Source organism: Leptinotarsa decemlineata, unplaced genomic scaffold (assembly GCF_025532065.1).
Source record: "Leptinotarsa decemlineata unplaced genomic scaffold, Ldec_3_MD MMD2_tig00026314_RagTag_RagTag, whole genome shotgun sequence".
NCBI classification, from domain to species: Eukaryota; Metazoa; Arthropoda; class Insecta; order Coleoptera; family Chrysomelidae; genus Leptinotarsa; species Leptinotarsa decemlineata.
The window spans coordinates 1,879,314-1,902,742 of NW_027412684.1; the positions used below are offsets into that span (position 1 = coordinate 1,879,314).

The following is a 23,429-nucleotide window of genomic DNA, read 5'->3' on the forward strand; positions in this document are numbered from 1 at the left end:
TACCTGATCCCTTCTTTATACAATGCTACATAAATATTGTAAACTCGTACACAATGACCCTAATACGGATCTGCCTAGGATGTTCTAGGTAAAAATCTTCATGACAAGCAATTTTCGACTCTATTGATGGCGGGGAGATGAAATTCAAACGCGAGTCTCCTTTTTCAGTAACGCCATCTAGTAACAGTCTCCTTTTCTGTCAAATATAATTTTCATAAGATTATTCTACTAGGTTAGTCTATATACATAGCTAGTATCGTTGATCTTCTTTGAAATATTTCTCAACTTTTCGTCGCATAATAAAAAAAATACTGGTTTCCATACACCGCCCTCTCGCGGCAAGAATTCTCGTGATTGCCTTCATTTTAAGGTGATACCTTTGTATATAAATTCACAAAGGTATCAACAAAGGTTTATATAAATATACATAGGTGATACGAAGTTTGTCGGTCACATCTGAAGGGCGGCAGATAATTGTATTCAATATTTTACAGTACACACTGTCGATTTACTGAAATCGATCTTTTGAAATGGTTCCACAAACGAATTAGTATCATAAGTATCTTTCGAATACTGCTACACTCTACAGAATTGTTTTAATTTTTAGAAATAAAATCACGAAGAATGCAGTGAAGATTGAGATTTTTCAATAAAATTATTTCATTGCGTTTCGTATAAGATCTCGTTATTCCTCAGTTGGCATAAGTTTCGACTTATGAGGGTTTTGGTTTGTAATAATAATAAGGGCGACAGCTGATTAACAAAAAAAAAGTATTTAAATACATTTTATCATTTCACATCTAACTGAAAATTTTCCAGTGTTATGTATTTGTCTGTTTTTCAATAAAAATATACATTTTTTAAACAATTCAAAAGACATTCTTAGCTCTTGTATTAGGGAGTGTAAATTTTTGGGAGTTTCGAGGTTTCATAAATTTACTTATGTAAGCAATTTTGTTTTTCAGATTATATATAGGTAATATGTGTACTTTGAGAAAAAAGTGATCAATCTCCTCCAACTTTAGTTCAAAATTTTGTTTCATAAAATACAAGGGTGTAGAGACTGTTTTGATGGTAAATAGAAAGTATTCTCGTAGAGGTAATTCAAAAAAATGATTTTTAAGATTCTGGTGATCTTCAAACAAGTATATAGTTAAGAAATACCTTTTAAAAATTGAAATAATAACGCCAATGACTTTTTAGAAACGATCTTTAGCAGCTAACTTCACACGTGATGAAAATTATCTGATGTCGGTGGTTCCCTGCACAGAACTATAACTTAGTTAAGTTAGTTAAAGTTCTGTGGTCCCCTGTCTCCCTTTGTGATGTTTATTTGTTTTGACTTTCCGTTTTTTGACAGTAGTCAATGTCAATAAATCAGGAGTAGTGTAGTTGTGGTGGTGGTATTAATAGTATTGGCTGATATTATTTTAGTAACCACTTTTTAGTTTTACTTTGATTTTTTCTGTTATTTCTTGTTTTTGGTGCAATAACACAAACGTGACTGTCAATAAATGCATATAAGGTAGGTACGCTTTTTTTGAAATGCATTCAATATATTTTAAGAATTTGCCATTATTAATTTTTCTCTGAATTTTGAAATAATGATTCATACCACCATCTGCAATGTTTTGTTTAGGTGATGATTTGATGAGAGATTGAAAAGATTAATAGTTGGTTTCAATGTACTAACAAGCTTTGAGTTTTCTTATTTTTGGGGTAATTTTTCATGGAAAGATTATTCATTTTTGTCTTATATGGAACCATTCTTGAGGAATTCTCTTCAATTTCTGGGATGTCATACTAACACTGTGTATTGATCTTCAGAAAAACAAGTTTATAAAAATGCCACAATAGAAATTTAAAATCATTCAAATTCAAATACTTCAATATGTATGTTGTGTCTTGACCAACTAATGTATTTTTTATTTGACTCAAAAACTCTAAATACACATGTAGGCCACTCTAATCCTATAAAAAGAGGCAAATCGGTACCTACATGTGTGGGCAACAACTTGCGACTCATGTAAATCATTCATTAAGTATGAAATTCCAATAATAGTAACTTTTTTTTAATTGGAAGTCAACTGAACGAGTTATAGTCCCAAATATTGAATTGCTTATTCTAAGTAAGAGTGATGACATATCTCCTTATGAAGACGCCATCTATGGGTTTGACAGAGAACTTAATCCTAGATAAGCTGTGAGGACTACGACAACAATATATCGGTCAGACTAAGTGAGTCATTAAAACTTGTTTCAAAGAAAACGCAGCACATATTAGGCTTTGAAGACCAAAAAAAATCTATTGTCGTTCACCACGCTTTGGAGAACGGCCATAGAATAAATGAACACTCTCTGAAATTGTCAAGATTGGTACATAAAACCAGGTTTTCAATGCTTTTGAATGCGGGAACTTTCACGAGAAGATTTCCCGCAAATTGTTACTTGAAATCATTGATGTATATCGAAAACGGAGTACAGCAGCAGAAATCTCAAAACTTGATTACAAACTGAATAATGATAATAATAATAATAATAATAATAATAATACGTCTTTATTCCCAGAATGATACAATAAATAAATGTGAACATTTACTGAAACTGAATGATCGTACAATGCTGTATGACATTATGTATGATCACAAAACATATTCATCTACTGTCAAGATATAATGATTTTGAACTTCATCTGATAGAAACCGATATTCTGAATACCTATAAAAAGGTATGCACCGCCCTGAATCAGAGAAGTGGAAAGAAGCCATTGCAGATGAGTTTTAAGCTCTCAAGAAAAACAAAAGCAATTAGATCAAAACGGGTATTCAAGATGAAAAAAAAATGAGGGATTATGTTCGAAAGAGTTTTCGCAAACCAAACCGTATGGAGTTATGTTTTCTAGCTGTTGCTGTTCAATGCAATAAGACAGTTCGTAGTTGACAGTTGGATGTCTTTCCCAGAATGCTGTCACTTGCATTGCCAACAAGTAGTCTGCTAGACTCCTCATAAGCCTGTTTTATGCAATTGGCAATATGCACGATTCTGTATGCTGTCCATCTAGCCTGTCTCTCACTAGGAATGTGTGGAGAGGGGAAGGTCTAGAAGAATTTCTAAAGCGCATAGATGAGTGGATAAACAGTCAAACAGATAAACATTTTGTTTTTTTTTCAGCTATATTCGCTAAGCAATATGGAAAATGAGGAAGCAAACAATGCTGGTTACACTGATACCGAAGAAAGTGGTGACTATAATGAAGTATCTATGACAAGACCAAGTTTGGGCTCAGATGGAGATTATGATGATGAATTGGGGATCCCTGAGTCAATAAAAGTTGTTGACATGGGCGATGGACCAGTGGCAATAGAAAATTCTGATGAGGAGCTGGAAAGTTAGTAAAACTTGTATTTTGAAATTAATTCATTCACATGCTCTATTAACATATAATCTCAGAAGTACGAAGTATGTTCAGACTGTTGTGTAATAACTGATGTTTATTTCCATACATTTCAATTGTTAAAAATCCATGGGCATCCTCTATACAAGTTCTGTATACACTTTTAATAAAAGTATTCAAATATTGTGAAAATATATCACAAAATTCAGTACTCAGAAATTTTCACAGAAAAAATAGCTTGATCAGAGGAGCATTTTATTCCTTAGGTGATTATATCAATAACTCTGGCTAATCTTACTATTATGTAATTAGCTTTTAATATGAGTAATTAACTTTTAAATAGCTTTTAATATATTTCATTCCATGTATTTTATCTTGATAAAGAAAGATTGATAAAGTATCTATCTATCTAATGGCAATGCCACCATGTTTGTATTTTGTCTACAGAACTGAGCAGCTAAAAATAATAAAAACATTTAGCAAAAAAAGTTCGCCTTTGAAATAAAATTCCTCCGTATTTTAAATAATTTTTTAAAAAGTGCACTTTTCAAGTAAACACGATGTATTACTGACTTTGCTTATCTTCTCCAATCAAATTTTTAAGGTATGAATCATGGTTAAGTAAGTCAATTATCTCATTTATCATCAGCCAAATTCCAGTGTTCCAAATGCAACCATTTGAATTACACTTTACTGAAATTAAGTACCTATAAAAAAAAATAATAAATTTTATGTGTTGTATTTTCAAAGGCACGACATTAAAAAAAGTTGAAGGACTAGCTTAAATAAACACTTATTACACTTCGTATACAGTAGGAGTGTCATTACTTTTTTTGCTAATACCTCCTGCAACATTTAAACATCTATTAATACATAATTTTAACCGCCTGCCATCTATCAGTCATTCTGATGAATAGTCTCTCAAATATTCACCATTTCCTTTTATATACAAATAATAGTTTGAACCTGTCCAACATTTATGTCCAAACTTTTTCAAGGCAAGTTAATTAGAATGTGTGCTTTCCAACATTACGATAATTTTTCTGCTGAAAACATATGATTGAATAGCACACTTTTTTCACTCTACGAAGATATGTTGGTATTGATGATATTTTATGTGAGATTTTCACTAAACAGTTAACTGATACTATTGACATGTTCAGTATTAATAATAATATTAGATATTTCAAAATATTCATCAGACTCAAATCTTTGCATGAGTTTCCATTCAAAATTCGGTTTCGGTCGAGTTTCGGCAAAAAAACTGATTTCAGTTTAGTTTCGGTTTCAGCGGTAAACCTTCCGAAACTGCGACCGAAACCGAAACTGCATTCGGGAGTTCTCGTGCTGTGATCGGTCATGTTCGGCGCGCTGAATTTAATACAAGCGATGAATAAATTTTACCGCATCCACGTGCCTAATCATATCGTGACTTACTTTGTGATTTACTTTGTTCATTACATAAATATTAAGTACCTATTGTGATATAGATAAGATAACAACTTAAATAAGTAATTTTATGTTTAATATATTTGAAAAACCATTAATGATATTCAAAAGAAAAATCAACACCTACTCAAATAAACACCTCACCTATTTTAAGTATTTTTAAGGTGCAATTATTATTGGTGATCGAAACACGTGTCGAGGTGTTAAAATAACGGTTTGGTGTTGGGAAAAAACTCCAGTAATATTCATTACTACACCAAAGGTTCCAAACAGTGCATCACAAGGGGTTGTTATGTTGATTTGTTGATTTTCAATAAGTAAAAATGTTGAAGACTTTATAACGTTGATTTAAAGATAATAAAATAAAGACTGACTGATTATAATACCATTTTCTTCATTTTTCCCTCAAAACTTAATCCTTGCACAAGTATTTAAAACTGCTTTGATAGTCCAGTACAAATCTACTGTCTCCTTGAAACTGGAAGATGTATGAAGCTCATGAGAATACTAGAGGTGAATACTACATGGGTGAAAAGAAGGTAATTAGTGGGAAAGTCTCCGAGCCGGTGGGAAGACGAAAAAAAGGCACATGAGAATTGCAGGAAAGAAAAGGTTAGAGATGAAATTATCTGGGATATGAAGGGTCTTAAGATAATAAATGAGGAATAAAAAAGAATCAGGGAAGAGTAGCAAAGGAAATGAGATACAGGACGGACTTAGGTATGAGACAATAACTTTGACTTGGAAGGACATCCAGCTGATAACCAAACATGACGACTTCCCAGTATATCTCGCTGGTATAACCTGAGACCTGGGCTGCCATGTCGCAGCGGTTGGGGGTAGCTTGAAACGGCAGAGCCAACTGTCATGGATGCATTATGTTTTGGAAGAAGAAAATATGGGAAAACCGTCCCCTTCTGCTCATTTTTATCATTATTACTTGTAATTTTTTTTGTATCATCGTATTAATAATTTCCAAAAATGTGTTTGATGGTGTGTATTTTTTTGTAATTATCACTTATGAATACCTTGAAGTAGCCTGGAGATCTCTAGGCGAAATGTTGCTTTCCGTAAGTTTGCCTAAGTATTGAACACAACAAAAACACATTTTCTTTTTGGGAAAGAAAGGTTTTGGCTTTCTACTTCTCCATCTTTATACAAAAAAATGTGGGAATCTTCCAAAGAAAGGAAGAAAGCAATCCATTTGGTTAACAACTGGTTAACGGAAAAACATATTCAGAACTCTATAGAAAGATGTGTAGATCATGCAAAGAAGTAACTTCCAGATACCAACTGAAATAAAAAGCCCTCTCAAAACAATTACTCTTATATAAACATTGAATTACACAAAAGAAAAATACTTTTGAAATAACTAATCTCATATGAACATTGAATTATACAAAAAACACTTTTTTCTATTCAATTTGTATTCCATTTGTTTTATAATTGAGTCAGAATATCATTCACATGATTGCAACACAATATAGTTTATGAAAGAGGTGAAATTTCTCTTACATGGAACATTGTCGTCCTCATTGGTGGACTTCCGATGTTTTGGAATAAGGCACTTGCTTCATTGCCTCTTTAGCACTAATCTGGACAACATGAATCAATAATCCCGAGAAACCATTCATTTGATTCAAGTATTTAAAAAAACTATCTATGTTTGTATATATAGAAACACTGGAATGTGAGAGACAGGAGGGACAGACGGAGAATGAACGGTGTGAACACTGGGGCATCTCTCATTTTACCAACCACAACTACCATTACTAGCAGATGATTAAAAAGATATTGGGTCATCTTCTGAGTTCGTTAACATGGTTGGTTTTACATTTCATCGCTTCTTCAGACCATGGGGGGATGTAGTACTTAATAAAAGTATCATAAGTAAAAGATCGTCTGCTAACCTACTTCAACATTTTAAATTATGGTGTAAAGTGTACATCTGTTTTTTTTAGTAAAAATTGATAAAAGTAACTTACTTATGTTAGTACATGTAAATCAATTAGTTATTATTAAAGTGAAATAATTTCTCTTTCAAATATGCTGCTTTTTAAAATATGCAATCGCTTAGACTTGTAGGGTTTTGGTTTTTTTGTGTCGACTTATTTAAAATAATATATAAATATATTTCTAAAACCATTTTTTTTCAAAATTTTTGGTAATGTGTTTAAAATTAAATTAAAATATGAATTAAAATTTGTAGGTCAGCTCTACTACATCCATAAAACCTTGAAATAAAAAAATCGAGTATTTTTATGGTATATACTTGAACAATTTTACAAGAATAAATACTTGAACAATTTTACAAAAAAGCCATTGTATGGCGAAACATTTGTTATGTTTTTGTAAAACTGTTTACTGAAAATCTCACAAAAAAGTGTTCTTTGAATACGTTTTTTATGGTATAGTTTTTTTATTATGAAATTTCAGTTGTAGAAGGGCCACATTTTTATTTTTTGGATACTATCGATATCAAACTCATAATTCGAACTTCTCAATAGAGATTACAGATTCAGTTTCATAATTAATTTTATTTTCATTTTAGTGTACATTCATCAGTTCATCAGTAATTTATAAACTTTGACAAATCATCTGTTTTATCAACAAAATAGCTTTGCTATTTGGTTTTTAATTTTTTTTATATCAATATTTTCCTTCACAATTCGAACCGAGTTTATCGGTCCCATATTTTTTTTTCTGTTTACAAATTTTTCAATAGTATGATTTCAAATATTTTTTTAATTGCTTTTCTTATTTAGATGATCAGGTCGATGGATTATCCTACAGTACTATCCATAATTATAAAAAATTCACGTCATACAATCGTGATGTTTTCATACCTGGAGTGGATATTACAGCTGCTATCACAGATTACGAGAGAAATTTGACATCACACATGCTGAATCCAAACTTGTGAGTATATTTTTCAAGGGCTGCTTTGGAAACATATGGATCATATAAGGGCTGCTCAAATAGTAACGCTTCACAGAAAAAATAGTCATTTATTTTTCCAAATGAAATATAAATGATCTTTTTTGAGTCTTCTTGGTCTAATACACTTTTTACTAGAATGAACTGAAGTTGTGAAGGAAAAATCTGGACTGTATGGTAGGTACAACAACATGATTGCTTGTACCTTCCAAACAAAAATTTATTTATATACTGTGAAATTCCTACTTTTAATCTCTTCAAATTTTACATACCAGCAGATTTTATCGTCATAAAATCAAATAAAAACTATAAAACATGTAATAGTTGACACAATAAAATTTTTCAGTGGAATGACATTCGATATATAAAATTAAAACAAATTTAATGAAAAAGTACACTTTTGTATGTCATCAGATATTGATTTACTTATTAATATATAGGTAGTTTTTGCACAATTTTATTATAAACATACTGATCTTTCGTCAATGTTTATTTTAATTTTTCCAAGTGAAATATCCTCTATATGTCTAATACAGTGATCGTCATTAGACGAGTTGATTCGAAGTATCAAATTTGATTATTTCCTTCTATTTTCAATGCAATTGATTAATGAAGAGATTTTATATTTATACCAAGAACCTATGTTTAAAAAGTCTCTGGGTTCGATGAATACCACAGTAATCTTTCAAAGATACTTATAAGGAATAGATCCCAGACCCATCTGAAAGGATCAAAGAGACATTTAGCTGCACAAGTCCACCAAGTGGAATGCTAACTGGTTTCGTCTTTGGCAGTACTTTATGCGAACTCTTGTACAGAAGTTGAGTTCTCTCGAGAAAGGAAATATAGACAGGTAACAGCGAATGTGTTTGGTTTACTATAGTTTAGGAATTGAAGGAAACTTATAGCCATCAACATGGTCTAGGTTCTAGGGTTTCTTGGTGACTATAGTTGAGTGAGCTGTCAGAAAATAAATTATGAGAAATTCGTATCTGTTGGTTAAAATTTATTCAAGAACAATCCCAATATTGGTTATTACTTATTTCTTCAGTACTGTTCGTGAGCTCCACTGGAAAGCAATCGGTTCAGGTTCAAGTGTATTGGTTGGTCAGATGACTCAATTAAGTGACCTCACGGCTTGCCTCTTATTACCAATCCTTGGTCTCGTGAAAATATGTCTCTGTAGTTAACTTACTAATTTTGTAAGATCGGAAATAGTAAAAACTGAAAACCAGTACAGACCTTGTGATTTCATTCATTTTTTCGTTTACTCGCCCACCAAACTGCACACGATCTTGACACAAGAAGTCACGAAGGCACAATGTAGCATTTGCTACAATGTTCATCATCAAAAATACTCTGGAAACTGACATGTTTAGGTATGCGGTAAGCTCCTTAACGGCGATTCTGAATTTCTATCGCCTCCCTATGTAGTTTTGGATAGTATCAATCATTTGGGTCTCTTCAACCCCGATTATTTGTGTACCTTCTTTAAGTGCATTGTGCAATGACAATTATCTAAACTTTTTTTCACAGTATGTTGACATTCCAACATGCATATTCTGCTTCTGCTTTTAATAAATTACTAACCCATTTGTTCAGAATAAATTTCTAATTTTATCATATTACATAGTTATATTTCTTAGCTTCTGCTCACAAGAAATTTTGAAGCTCCAGAAAAACACTTTACTATGTATGATTAATAACATACACTCTGCCACGATCTCATCTCTCATTTCTATTGACAACAGCTCTAACTCCCTGTTTCCAGGCAACAACCTATCTAAATCTAACATATTCAAAGGAATATAACTCTGCAGACATGAAAATACTACCTTCACACGTAAAATTCAGGATATATTCTGTGTTATTTGAAAGTCGAAAATTTTTAAATCATTTACATTTACAAGTATAGGCATTTTGTAAAACATTTCTGACGTGTAAAAGATCTTTTATACTAAAAAATTATCACAGCCTGGCAGAATATTTTGTGGTCAGGTTTTGAAATATGCTTCTGTATCAGATTTTAAGGACAAACCACACACAACAGAAAAATCCTTAAGGCGCTCTAAGAGCGGTGTCTGTGCGAAAGTAGCGATACACATTGGATTTGAATCACTGGAGATCAAATCCACTTGAAAATACGTTTTCAAGAAGTTTATTCCACATTAAGAGTTCTCAACAGTTTGAGGTGCCCTGAGTTGAACCTCAAAGCAATGAGTAGCCTGTTCTGTCCATATACTCTGCTCTTGTCTCTAAGCATTATTTTATAGTTTATATTTGTTAATTGTCCCATATAGATGTTTTACTTTACTAGACTTTGTCAATAAGATGTTCATATCTTGGGTAATAAAGCATATTTTGATTTGATTTGATTAGCCACAGTCCGTTGCGTATTTCTGATATGTACAGCTTTTGGTGCAACTGTGCGCAGTCACTTGAACACTTCCCGTGAAAGTAGACAAATCTCCAACCTTTCTTCGATGTTCCAGACTAGCAAGTTTGCAAGTGATGTTCGCTTCTTCAATTAGGCAAATGGCTCTTTCCAAAGAAGGACTGATCTGAGCTTCATAAAGCATCAAAAGTTGCTGAGGTTTTCTGGTTCAGAACAGTGTCCCAAGCTTTTGAGAAGCATCCTTTGCAATTCCATCAACATATTTCCACTTGAATGTTCATTTTCATAATTTTATTTTTATTTTACATTGACATTAATGATTTTCATTTTATTTCTATATGTAATTTTATTTTGTGCTTTGTCAGTAAGATATATTTCTTAGACAATAAACTACAGTTACTGATTTATTTGTGGTCAGAGAGCCGGGAACGTAAACTTCTCTTTGTGATTCTAACGCTACAAGGGATTCGGTAACACAGCTACAAAGTATCCGGTTTCCCTCAGTGTTGCTAAAAGCCCTCTGGAGACCTTAACTGATCTTAGGCTCTCTCTGATGGTTTTAGTTACTTTGAATATCAATTTCTAATTGTGTTTTTCGAGAACTTTCTCGATCCGGTCCATAACAATCTTCACATAGGGAAGGAAAACTTTTCTATTTATAAACTCATGTGGAGATGCCTTGGTAACCCAAGTGACCCAAACCAACAATTGTACTGTAGTACAACCGGAATACTTCGTCTGTTGTCTAGTCGCCTTTGATAATGTCTACTCCAGTCGTAGACGAGACATCAGGCAAAAACCTGCCGACCACGGCCAATAATCCTGATACGAGGCACTCCACTTATATAGAAATATACCCACGTCATTACATATTGAACATATAACATAGCTAATAAAACTATTCATACTTATATTTTCGATTTTTACCTAATCTCACTGAAAATTTCACATCATAACTTTGTATCAATACTTGACCTGAAATTGACCATTATAGATGACTTAAATAATAGGCTACATGGTGATATGCAAGTCCCTCAGATTTTTCCTCTCGGAATTACTATAATCATTATGTTCGAATAGCTCTTATATTCGAATGTAGATTTGTGTCCTAAAAAGGATATTTGTTATTGGGTGTATAAAAATAATTCAATTGTGTTTATGAAATAGTTTAGAAATTTTGTATATTGAGTTAGTTGCATTAAAAAACTTTGTTTTCATGGTTTTTAAACCCGTGTATTTCTGCTGAGAAGTAACTGTATTTTCAGGTATACAATTTCTTTGGTACACGGCAGTTATTCATGGCAGATAAAGAAAAGGTATAAACAGATCCAACATTTACATCAACAACTGGTTCTGTTCAGAACAAGTTTAAATATTCCTTTTCCCAGTAAGACCCACAAAAATAAAAGGAGAACTTTCAAAGAAAATGCAGGAAAAGTGCCCAAAGGAAAGCGAAAAAGTGCTTTGCCCAGGTAAGGTGACTTGAACTTAATTGGTAAAATTAATTATCTCAAAGTATATTTATCAAACACCACATAAACCTGTCGACAGAGTCTAAAAATAATAGTTATATATTTAATATAATTTTTTGCTGTTGTTCTTTACAATATACGGATTTCCTACCATATTATTTGTTGCAAGTGATAATACGAATTCCTTCTTTTGAATAGAAAAAGCGGGTCTCTTTATTATAATCGGCATTGCCTGTATGGACAATCAGAACATTTAGCTCTTTTGGAATTATATACCTACGAACATGTTCTTACTTGAATAATGCCTGGGACAATCATTTATTAATTTCCAATAGGAACATCCTAATATACAAATAGTTATTAGATGAAGTTTATCTGAACATGACTCATCGCGAACCACCGCGAAAGGTATAGATGAGTGCCGAAACCCCTAGAGAGATCTGGAGCGATCGTTGCCGATATAAAAAGGGCGCTTTCCATCCCAAGCAGCAGTCTGTATTCAGAAAGCGAATCGTGCGTTTAAATAAAGAGTTCGAACAGTGAAGATAAATTAAGCGTTAGTTGCTAAGTGTGGAATATATATTAGTTGTGTAAAATAAAAATAAATTTGTTTAAGACAGTTAATTCTTTAATTCGTTACAATTGGTGATCAGATGGATTTTGGTGGATTTTTAAAATGAATTTTTGAACGCTTGGTGGAAAATCTTGGTTTACGGTGAAATTGACTATAAAACTTTCGCTGGTTGTGTTTCGCGAAGTAGACAGTATCGGACTACGGAAACATAAACTGATAGACCTTTCTCGCGAAAAATAGATTTGTGAAAATAAATAAGTGTTTCGGACTCGATTAAAATAAGTGGACGTATTCAGTTTTGTGGAAAATAGACAATAAGAGACAAAATGTGTTCGAGGAAAGTGCGCCTAGTGGACTTGAAAGTCGCCGAATTGAAGCAAGAATTGGAGGAGAGAGAGCTAGATTGTTCTGGAAAGAAATCAGTACTCCAGAAGAGACTGTGGGATAACTTGACGGAATCAGGAGAAGATCCCGAAACATATTTATTCGAAGTTTCTGGGGGTGATTTGGGTTCAATAATGAGCAAACTCGATGAGAATACCAAATCGCTGAAAGATGAACTTCAACAAAATTCGGTAAGTATGGAGGAGAAACTTCTGGAAAATTCCAAGAGTTTAAAAGATGAACTTCATCAAAATTCGAAGTGTCTGGAGGAGAAGCATCTGCAAAATTCGAAATGTTTGGAAGACAAGCTTCTGGAAAATTCGAAAATTTTGGAAGATAAATTTCTAGAGAATTCGAATAGTTTGAAGGAAGAACTTCTAAAAAATGCAGAAGGCTTGAAGAAAGAGCTTTGTAGTGTGGCGAGCCTACTCGAAGAAAGGATAGAAACCATCGAGATAGAGATAGACAAAATCAGGAAGGAAATGAACACAGAAGTAAAGGAAATCAAAGGCGGAGTTCAGGCAGAAATCAGCGAGATAAAAGAAACAATTAGCAAGTTGCAAAACCAAATCGTTAATTCTGCCCACCCCACAGAAACGGTTACCGAAAACTCAATTCCGGAACTGAAAGATGTCAAAGTCAGTTATGAACCAGGAAAGCTCTCCATGAAGCCGCCCCAGTTCGACGGAAAAACTCCTTGGGCAAATTACCGCCGACAATTTGAAGCTGCGGCCAGATCGAATGGATGGAATGCAGGAGAAAAAGCGGTAGCATTAACATTGGCGTTGCAACAAATATTTTGCAAACCCCCACGGCCCAGGAACAGGAAGACTATGACCAACTTGTAAAGCATCTTGAGCTGCGGTATGGACAGGCCCACCTAGAGCACCTTTACCATTCACAGCTGAAGAACCGCTGCCAGAAATCAGGAGAATCCCTACAGAAGTTTGAAGCCGACATAGCTTGATTGGTTCGTCTAACATATTCTGTTACACCGGAAAATGTAATGGAGCGGTTAGCAGTTCAGGCATTCTTAGATGGACTTCGCGACCAAGAAACGAGGCAGGACTTGACGCTAGCTCTTCCCAAACATCTCGTGTATGCACTGGCAAGCGCTCTGGAGTTTGAGGCTGCAAAACAATCCTGGAAGAGACAGAGCAAAGTTCGAGCTATCAAGGAAGATGGACAAGTGCCTGCTGATATTGAGGCCACCATCAGAAAAGTAATGAAAGAAGTGTTGCCTGAGAAAAAACAAATAAGATGCTGGAACTGTGGAACTGTGCAGCTTTCAAAGAATCGACACCAAATCAGGAAAACTAGAGGGGGTCGATGAGAAGGGGCAATCGTCGGCCTGTACCCAGCAAGCCCCCGTAAAAAACGCATATGTTGCCGTTCTCCAACGACAAGACAAAGGTGTTTTCGTAGACGGCCTCATCAACAACGAGCCGTGCACCATGCTGCTAGATACAGGTGCGACGAGAACCATTCTTGGGCCAACCTTTGCCAAAACACCGGCAAGAATTGAACCGTCAAGCTGGAAGCTACGCAACGCAACAGGGGAGCCAGCCACTGTACTTGGAGAACTATCAATCGAATTGACGTTGGGCAGCACTAAATTTCACCATCAAACATTGGCGGCGGACATCGAGGACGATGCGATCATTGGAATGGACATAATGAATTCCAGAGGGTTCAAGCTGAATTTTCAAGACGGCGTCCTACGTGTCGGCGGAGAAGAGCTGGTGCTTCATGGAAGAAACGAAGAGACGATCAGGGTCCTGTTGACTGAAGACGTGTGCGTACCTGAAAGGGCTGAAACCATCCTGGAGGCTCGCTTGGGCGGAAGTGCGAGCAGCGGCAAGGTGGTAATGTTCGAGCCCAAGATACACGATGAGAAAATTGGATGAGGAATCGCACTGGGGAAGACCCTGTTGCGTGTTGATAAAGTTGTGCCGGTCAGGGTCATGAATGTCAACTACTTTCCCGTGACCTTGAAGAAAGGAACAATGCTGGGGCACTGTTCGTCTATTTCTTTGTGATACGGAGGGTACGCAGTTTGGTTAGCCAAACTAACAACTTGCCTAAAGAGTTGTAGAAGTTGATTGACATACCATTAACTCACTGATCAAAATTGAGGAAGTTAGTCAAGAAGCACCAGGAAATCATCGATATTGGAGAAGGAAAAGGCGGCAGAACGAATGAGGTTCAGCACAGAATCGACACTGGGAATGCCCGAACAATCCGGCAATCAGCTAGAAGACTCCCTCTTGCCAAGAGAGAAGAGGCAGACAAGATAGTCAGCGATATGGGAAAAGAAGGAGTCATCGAACCTTCTAACAGCCCCCGGTCTTCCCCAGTCGTATTAGTGAAGAAGAAGGACGGCTCGACAAGGTTCTGCGTGGATTATCGCCAACTAAATCACGTGACAGCTACCCTCTTCCAAGAATCGACGACACCCTAGACACGCTAGCCGGCTCCACAATTTTCTCGACTTTGGATTTGAAGAGTGGATATTGGCAAGTTAAATTGGCCCCAGAAGATCGAGAAAAGACTGCTTTCACCATCGGCTCAGGATTTTGGCAGTTCACGGTTATGCCATTCGGGGTTTGTAATGCTCCAGCGACCTTCGAGAGATTGATGGAGACGGTTCTCAAGGGGCTCTCATGGAAGACGTGTCTAGGATGATATCCCGACGATATAATCCTGGTCGGAAAATCGTTCGACGATCACTTAAAAAATCTGGAGGAGGTATTCATGCACCTGAGGAGTTCTGGATTGAAACTTAGTCCCAAGAAATGCCATCTGTTCCAGAAAAAAGTTCGTTACCTTGGCCACGTTGTCTCTGGGGAAGGAGTGGCAGTGAACGAACAAAAGATCAAAGCAGTTAAGGATTTGCCCATTTCAAAAGACATACATCAGCTTCGGAGCTTCCTTGGTTTATCCACCTACTGCTACAGGTACGTGCTGGGGTTTGCCAACATCGCCAAACCATTGACCCGACTCACAGAAGGGCAGATTCAGTTCCTGTGATCTGAGGAATGCCAAGACTCATTCAAGAAGTTGAATAGAGCTTTGATCAACGCTCCTGTTTTGAGCTATCCCCTACCTGACGGAACGTTCATTTTAGATACGGACGCCAGCAACATGGGATTTGTTGCCAGTAACGGACCTCGGATACGACCGAAAGCTCCAATGCGCCAGTATAACGTGGGCAGTCCTTTTGAGAGAATCGCCATCGACATCGCCGGCCCGTTCCCAGAGTCCGACCATGGGAACAAATACATCCTAGTAGCCATGGACTACTTCAGTAAGTGGGCGGAAGCCTATGCCCTGCGCAACCAAGAAGTCTTTACCGTCGCTGACGTCCTGGTAAAGGAATGGATATGTCGATTCGGTGTCCCATTGGAGCTGCATTTGGACTAGGGCAGAAATTTCGAGTCCAACCTGTTCCAAAAAATATGTTTACTGTTGGACATTCGAAAGACCAGAACCACAGCCTCACATCCACAGTCTGATGGAATGGTGGAACGAATGAATAAGACCATAAACCGCCACTTGTCCAAGGTAGTCCATAACCATCAAAGAGACTGGGACCAATACCTCCACCTGTTCCTGCTGGCTTATCTTTCGGCAGTACACGAGTCAACCTGCCAAACCCCTGCCAGTATTATAATGGGCCGAGAGCTGCGGCTTCCTTACGACCTGAAATTTGGGACGCCGCCAAAACAAGACACTGCGGGGGAAGACTATGTCAGCAAGCTTCGGTAGAGAATGGACGACATCCATGAACTAGTCCGTCTGAACATCTAACGTCGAAGTGCCAGCGATAGGATGAAGAAGGCCTATGACATCAAGGCGAATGCTGGAGGATTCGAAACCGGTGACCTAGTTTGGCTGTACAATCCTAAGCGACGCCGTGGTTTATCACCGAAGTTACGGAACTCGTGGGAGAGTCCGTACAAAATCATGAAAAAGATTAATGACATTGTCTACCGAATCCATAAGCCACCTCGAGGAAAGCCTAGGGTCGTCCATTTCAATAGATTGGCTCCTTATGCTGGAAATCACGACCAAGTTCGTGCCCTCAAACCACCAGAGGATGAAATGACGTTCCAGTTGACGTTCCAGTTCCAGACGTTATACTTGAACGGACAGAAGGTCGTACACGGGGTAACTCGAGAAGGGCCACATGACCTTTTCATGGTTCCAGATGATTACGCACTAGCTCACTGCGTGGCAGAGGATCTTCAAATGTCCAAGGGTATCGCTGTGGTATTCAACAAGAAATTCGGTCAGCTCCAAACATTACGAGAACAGAATCCAGAAGTCGGAGGAGTGCTACAGTTGAAGAAGGGTCAGAGAAACTTGGTGACCAAAAAGCATTCTCGAGACAAACCGTCCTATGAAGATGTCTGGAGGAGTCTTACTAGACTGAAGGACACGATGCTCGACCAGAATTTCGTGGACTTGGCAATCCTGAAATTAGTCCAGGGCTCGACAGGCTGGACTGGCGAATTGTGAGAAGCATGTTGGAAACGATCTTCAGATCCAGCGGCATCCATATTTTGGTGTGCGGTAACCATCTTCCACGACCTAGCATGAAGACTGTGGAGTGTTACTTCCATCGAAATTCACAGTGCAGATATGGGGAGTCCTGCAGGTATCGACACACGCCAAGGATGACATTTCGGGGCGAAACGTCTTTAAGAAGGGGGCAATGTAGCGAATCTGAAGCCGGCCCTGACCGATATCTCAGCCAGCAAACACATGACTCATCGCGAAAGGTATAGATGAGTGCCGAAACCTCTAGAGAGATCGTTGCCGATATGAAAAGGCCGATTTCCGTCCCGAGCAGCAGTCTGTATTCAGAAAGCGAATCGTGCGTTTAAATAAAGAGTTCGAACAGTGAAGATAAATTAAGCGTTAGTTGCTAAGTGTGGAATATAAATTAGTTGTGATTGTGAAATATTGTTAAAAATAAATTTGTTTAAGATAGTTAATTCTTTAATTCGTTACAATAAGAATATTATGTTATAAAAACTATATTGCACAGTATAAATTAACAATATTATCACAAAAAGATCCAATGTAGTAGGTGCAGTTATATTCCACCACTAACGCTCTATTTCAGGTATTAGTCGTTTCATCTATCTTTTATATTGTCTTTTGCAGAGATAGAGTGCTGCAAAAACATATACTATTCTAAAGGTATGGTTATATACATCTGTCTGTGTATCAATATCCGTCAGTTGTCTAAGGAATATAGTTCTTATTGACAAAAGCTATTGGATTCTCAAATCTGCAAGAAATATTCACTGGACGTGTCCAGTGTCATTGAGAAATGTTATATATATATATATATATATATATATATATATATATATATATATATATATATATATATATATATATATATATATATATATATATATATTTTGCTCTATGCTGGCAAGTTCATTTTTACTTCATTATATCGAACAAATAAATTATCTATCTGCCTATGTATATTTAGAGCTCACAAGGAGAGGTATACTTTCTAGGAAAGCCTTGTAATCTTTTAGTTGATTCATAAATATATGGAGATATTTTAAGTGTGCCTTTCTTGAGGGGTTATAAATCTTGCAGATGAATGTTCATAAAACAGAGTTCTTTTTTTAGAAACAAAATTTCATAATTTTGTTTTGAAATTACACTTCACAATCACAAAATGAAAATAAATTGATTCATAACAAGAACCGTGTTAGAAATCCACGTTAAAAGGTAAGACCTCGTTAATCCTTAGCTCGCGGAAGGATGACAGATGGTTAACGGGAAAACTGATTTCAACAGATTTTTTCAACATATACACGAACTGAAGTATTTGAAAATATTGTATGCATTATTTTGTTTCAGGTTTCCAAGCAAACCAGAAGTCTTGGTTTCTTATGATAAGTTAGGAAATAGAATGAAGCAATTAGAAAATTTTCTCAATAATTTGCTCTCTATAACAATTTATCGAAATCATCCTGCCACAGTGAGTATGTTTATCAGCAAAAAAAAACTATTTTTATGGTGTTCAGCTACATCCTTTGAAGTTGTTCAAAAGTGAATTGATGAATGGAGAGCCGTTTTTGAACGTCTACAGGGAAAACATCAGCCATTTTGTTACAAAAAATACAGTTAATGTTTCCCTTTCATTCACTCCACCTAACTCTCTTATTTTAAATAAAAAAATATCGTATACATACAATTGTCATATCGTGTTTCATCAATAAAAAAAATGTTACATAAATGGTTCCTCATTAGAAAAAAGTCAAAATGGTACTACTTGTTTTTTGTTTATTGTATCTTATAGGGCGAGGCAGATACTTCCTCAAAATGCATAAATAATAGGAAATTATTTAGAAACAGTCAGAAAGGGTAGAAAATATTGTATGTAATTTGGAAAACATAGACTACCTATTATTAAAGGGGATATAGAGTGTTAAGTTTTAGGGGTGTAAAGCATAAAAAATAATTTGTTATTTATTTCGGCAAATTTATGCATTTTATTAATAAAAATTGCGCGTAAGAGTTGTAGAAAATGAAAAAAACTACAACTTTTGTATTTATTTTTTGACATAACCTAAAAATTTCCATTTGCCATGACTAATTTTCCTGATGAAAAATATGTTTTGCATTGTACTACTTAATGACTGTAGAAACCGATAGTAGTTTTCTATTTTAAACAATTTTGTAGCTGCAAAAATAACGTTGCCATGTAATTACGGTCACAACACATAACCACAGTATTCCACACCGAGCTTAGATTAGACATTTGAAATGATGGAATGAATTTTCGGGAAAGGTTTTGGCTTTCTACTCCTTCATCTTGATACAAAAAAGAAAGGACGGAAGGAATTAATTTCAAAAAATGAACTCTATAGGAAGATGTGTAGATCATGCAAAGAAGTAACTTTCAGACACAAACTGGAAGAAAAACCTATAAGAATCAAATATTGTCGTTGGAAGGTACCGCTTTAAAAAAACTCAAAATGAAAATAATAGACTTCGGTTTGGTGAATAAATGTATTTATTTAGTGCCCATTATAAAATCAAATTGATTTAATTTCATTTGAAAATTGGTACACTCAATGAAACTCATGATCAACAGTGATTTCATTGTAAATGTATCTATTTATTTACTGCTGATGATAAAACAAAACCTTTCATCTGATTATTTCAGGCGTGATGAATATTTGTGGGGTAACTCTGTGAGAACTATTTTACGGGTTTGTTGGCCATGGTCTACAGGATTTTATGCCTGAAGTTTCCTCTATTACTGAGGTAGACATTATCAAAGGCGATGTGGTAACGGTTGCAGTGTCCAAGTGGGTGCTCCCGTTGGTTCAAATGCATTCACAACGATGCTGGTATTTGACTCTGGTTTTATATTATTATTATTATTGGTCGTGGCATGACTTCTCTTAATTGCATTACCTGATCTTATTTGTGTACTTCTAAGAACAGGTAGCCAGAGTTGATTGATAGTTAATGTTTCTTATTTTCTATTGAAATTATCTCTGTGTTTTTGAATTTCTATTGCCTCTGTATATATTCTTAGAAATTAATTTCGAGTTTTATCGAGTACTACTATATCTCCGAATGAGATAATGTGCCTTCTTTGTTGAGAGCATGTTTGGCTACAGCTGTTTTGTCGGTTTATCCGAGTCTACAGTTTCTCTTGTGTTCAGAGAGCTCAGGCCAAAAAAAACGGAAAATAGCTTTCACACAGTTATCTCCGACCGTGAAAGTTTATATTCCTTGATTTGTGGGGTAGATGATGAATTATATTTCGAGTTATTTTGTATGATTTTCATCACATGGTTTTTTTCATCATTATTCTTGTCAAAATTTGTTTAATAGTGAAGGACTTATTAGTTACACTTGTTTTAGATAGAATTTTTGGAAGTATCTCATTTATCATTCATAGAAGGACTTGGATTCAAAGGAAAAGAAGGAATGATCAGGAAAAAAACTGGAAGTACTCATTATGGTCAGTCAGGATGCACTTGTTTTGGATTATTACATTGTTTTTGTTGTGTCAGGTAAAAAAAAAGAAATACCCATATCTGTCACGTTAAAATACTTCTGTTGTTGTAAAGACAGCTCAAAAGTCATGAACAGCGTGCAAAGTATTAGGTTGTTTAAATAGTTTTGTTCGTTTTAATTATTTATCACGCTTTTATCAGCGTTATTGTTTTAAGCTTATTTAAAAAAAAATTATTTTTAACTTTTTAGTTATATAAACTATATTTATTAAGAGTCTACTTCAAACTGTAATATCTCAGTGAATACTTATTCAATTTAATCAAAACAAGCGCTATTTGCACTTTTGCCAACGTAACACAAGTCAATTAATAACAGCATAAAAATTGAGTGATCGGGACTCGATGAAGTCGGCTAAGACCGTTTTGCCTGGTCCTGCGAGCGGTCTGGGGAGTATGATGGATGAGGCAGAACTTCGACACTTAGTTTGTTTACTTTTCAGACCGTGATTTGTGAAACGTACAGACGGGCGTTGTAATGAAGCAGGATCGGGCCTCTTCTGTTGACCAGTGCCGTCTGTTACTGACGCAATTTTTGGTATATTTTGTCGATTTTTTCACAGTAGGCCTCTGCTATGATGGTTTTGCCCGGTTGCAGAAAGTTATAGTGAAACACACCAGCCGCTGACCACCATCCAGTAACCATGGTCTTTTTTGGTGGGCTTTCGCTTTTGGGAAGTGCTAGTGGTTATTCTCTAAAAGGTGGAAAGCATCGGTGGAGTTAGTATTTTTTCTTAAAAGAAGATTTAAGCTGAAGAAAACTGATTCCACCTATGCTAGCCACCTTTTAGAAAATAACCACGATTTCAACATGGACCAAGACATATAACATACATAAATTGAAGGGCAAAAATTAAACCTTCTAGAATCTCTGGAAATTGATAAACGCAAATATTCCAATCTCCTTTAAACGACCAACAGGGAGTTACTCATTCACTTCTTCTCATAAAATGTCATCAATAACTAACATATTTACTGTTTTCCTAGAAATAATATTGTATTAATTTTGCTTTCTTAATCTACCTGTTTTGCAAGAATTCATCATTGATCTAATTAAGTTTTGACATAGATTGCCAATATTTTACCTGTTTTCTTAAAAGTAATATTGTATTGTACCTAATTGTTTTTTTTATAATCTGCCTAATTCACCAGATTTGATCATTTATCCAATAATTTTTGTCATTATCTATTGTTATATAAAAGATATTGTAAAATAGTTTCATGTACCAGTAACTGATGAAGCTATGGTAAAGCAAAACACGTTTTGAATAAAATGTATTGTGAAAATTTTATAATTATTATCAAGGATACTGGGGTTTTCACAAACTGAATAGCTCAATAATCTACAAATTGGTGGCTCATTAAGTAAACTCTTGAAGTTATTAACACCGTTTAATCAAGATCTTGTGATACCTTTTGATGTCAATGTGCGTTTGGTAAGAAAAAAAAATTAAAGTTTGAAACTTATTAGCGTTGAGTCAACACTATTTCATCTCACCTCCAAATATATCAGTCAAGTGATATTTCAGCCAGACTTTTACATTTGAGAGTTCAGCAAATGTAGTTTGGAGTATTTGGTAGAGTTTGGTTTTTCCAACTAGAAAATTATTGATTGAATTCCAGAAGGAAGTTGAAACAGCCTAACCTTTAATGAAGAATCGCTTTCATTTCTTAAATTCACTAATAGTAAAAACCCCATATTACAATTTTGGGACAATTAGAAATGTTTCATAATTCATTTTTCAATTTCTATATCTGGCAATTTTGTTATTTCAATATGCGGAACATAATTACGATATAAAATTCATTTACCTTGAATATAAATTGCCCACAGGTCATTAGTTGCGAAACTGGAAGTACAACAATTAGATCCTGCTTGTATGGTTTCAATAATAGGTTTCTAACCCAAAAAACAAGTGAAATAAAGGACAAACTGAGGAATTACTTTTGTAATGTCTAATTAGTTTGTAACTTGTCTTATTTATAAACTTTGCCTCTGAATAAACTTTAAAATTGAGAAAATTTATTTTTATTAATTGGTTTTCTCAAGACGACACCAAACACCAGAACTGGAACATTCCTCTAGATGCGCATTTCACCATCCAAGATGGCGTCTGAGAAGATGTAGTCTACTTACCTTGGTAGGTGAAACGCGTGTTGAGGAGAGTGTTACAGTTCTGGTGTTTGGAGAAAAAGGCATTCAATTTTCGTTAAAAACTCAATAACTATCAAAAATGTGGAAAAAATATCGTGTAAAAATAGGAAAAAGTCCAAAATTCCGAAATTCTATCTCCATTTATTTTTAATTTGAAGCCGAAAATAGCCATGTAAACATCGCCACATTAAATATTTTTTCTTAGTATCGAATATGAATTTGAAAATTACTCAATTACTGAAAACTCGAAGAATAAACTCCCGTTGAAAAAAAAATCTTGATTTCTCGAAAAGTCAGAGTTGTTAACTGAGATTTTTTTTTCTGATTCTTATTTTTGTGGTTATAAATTTGAGATAGCCTGAGTCAGGATTGTATTCTTGTGGTTGACAATTTGAGACAATTGGCTGGGCTATAAATGAATTTTTGTGGTTGACAGTTTAAAACAGTTTGTTACGACAGGAACATATTTTTGTGATTGATATTAAGAAGGTCACTTGAGCTAGAACCGTGTTTTTGTTCTTCTCTCCACTTATGAAAAAGAAAAGAAAAACAAAATTTATTGCCCAACAGATGAATCCATTCACAGGACAATATATGATTTAA

At 35.2% G+C, this 23,429-nt stretch overlaps 1 protein-coding gene across 1 annotated transcript in view; it reads left to right on the plus strand.

Moving 5' to 3' along the window:
- Positions 1–1,364: 1,364 nt before the first annotated feature.
- Positions 1,365–23,429, plus strand: part of Pld (Phospholipase D) — a 56,230-nt gene continuing 34,165 nt past the window's right edge. Inside the window, exons 1-6 of the mRNA XM_074181514.1 lie at positions 1,365–1,525; positions 3,172–3,388; positions 7,609–7,762; positions 11,441–11,647; positions 18,498–18,618; positions 20,520–20,671. Coding sequence (XP_074037615.1) covers positions 3,190–3,388; positions 7,609–7,762; positions 11,441–11,647; positions 18,498–18,618; positions 20,520–20,671 — 833 coding nt within the window. The 5' untranslated portion in view covers positions 1,365–1,525; positions 3,172–3,189. The remainder of the gene's footprint in view (positions 1,526–3,171; positions 3,389–7,608; positions 7,763–11,440; positions 11,648–18,497; positions 18,619–20,519; positions 20,672–23,429) is intronic.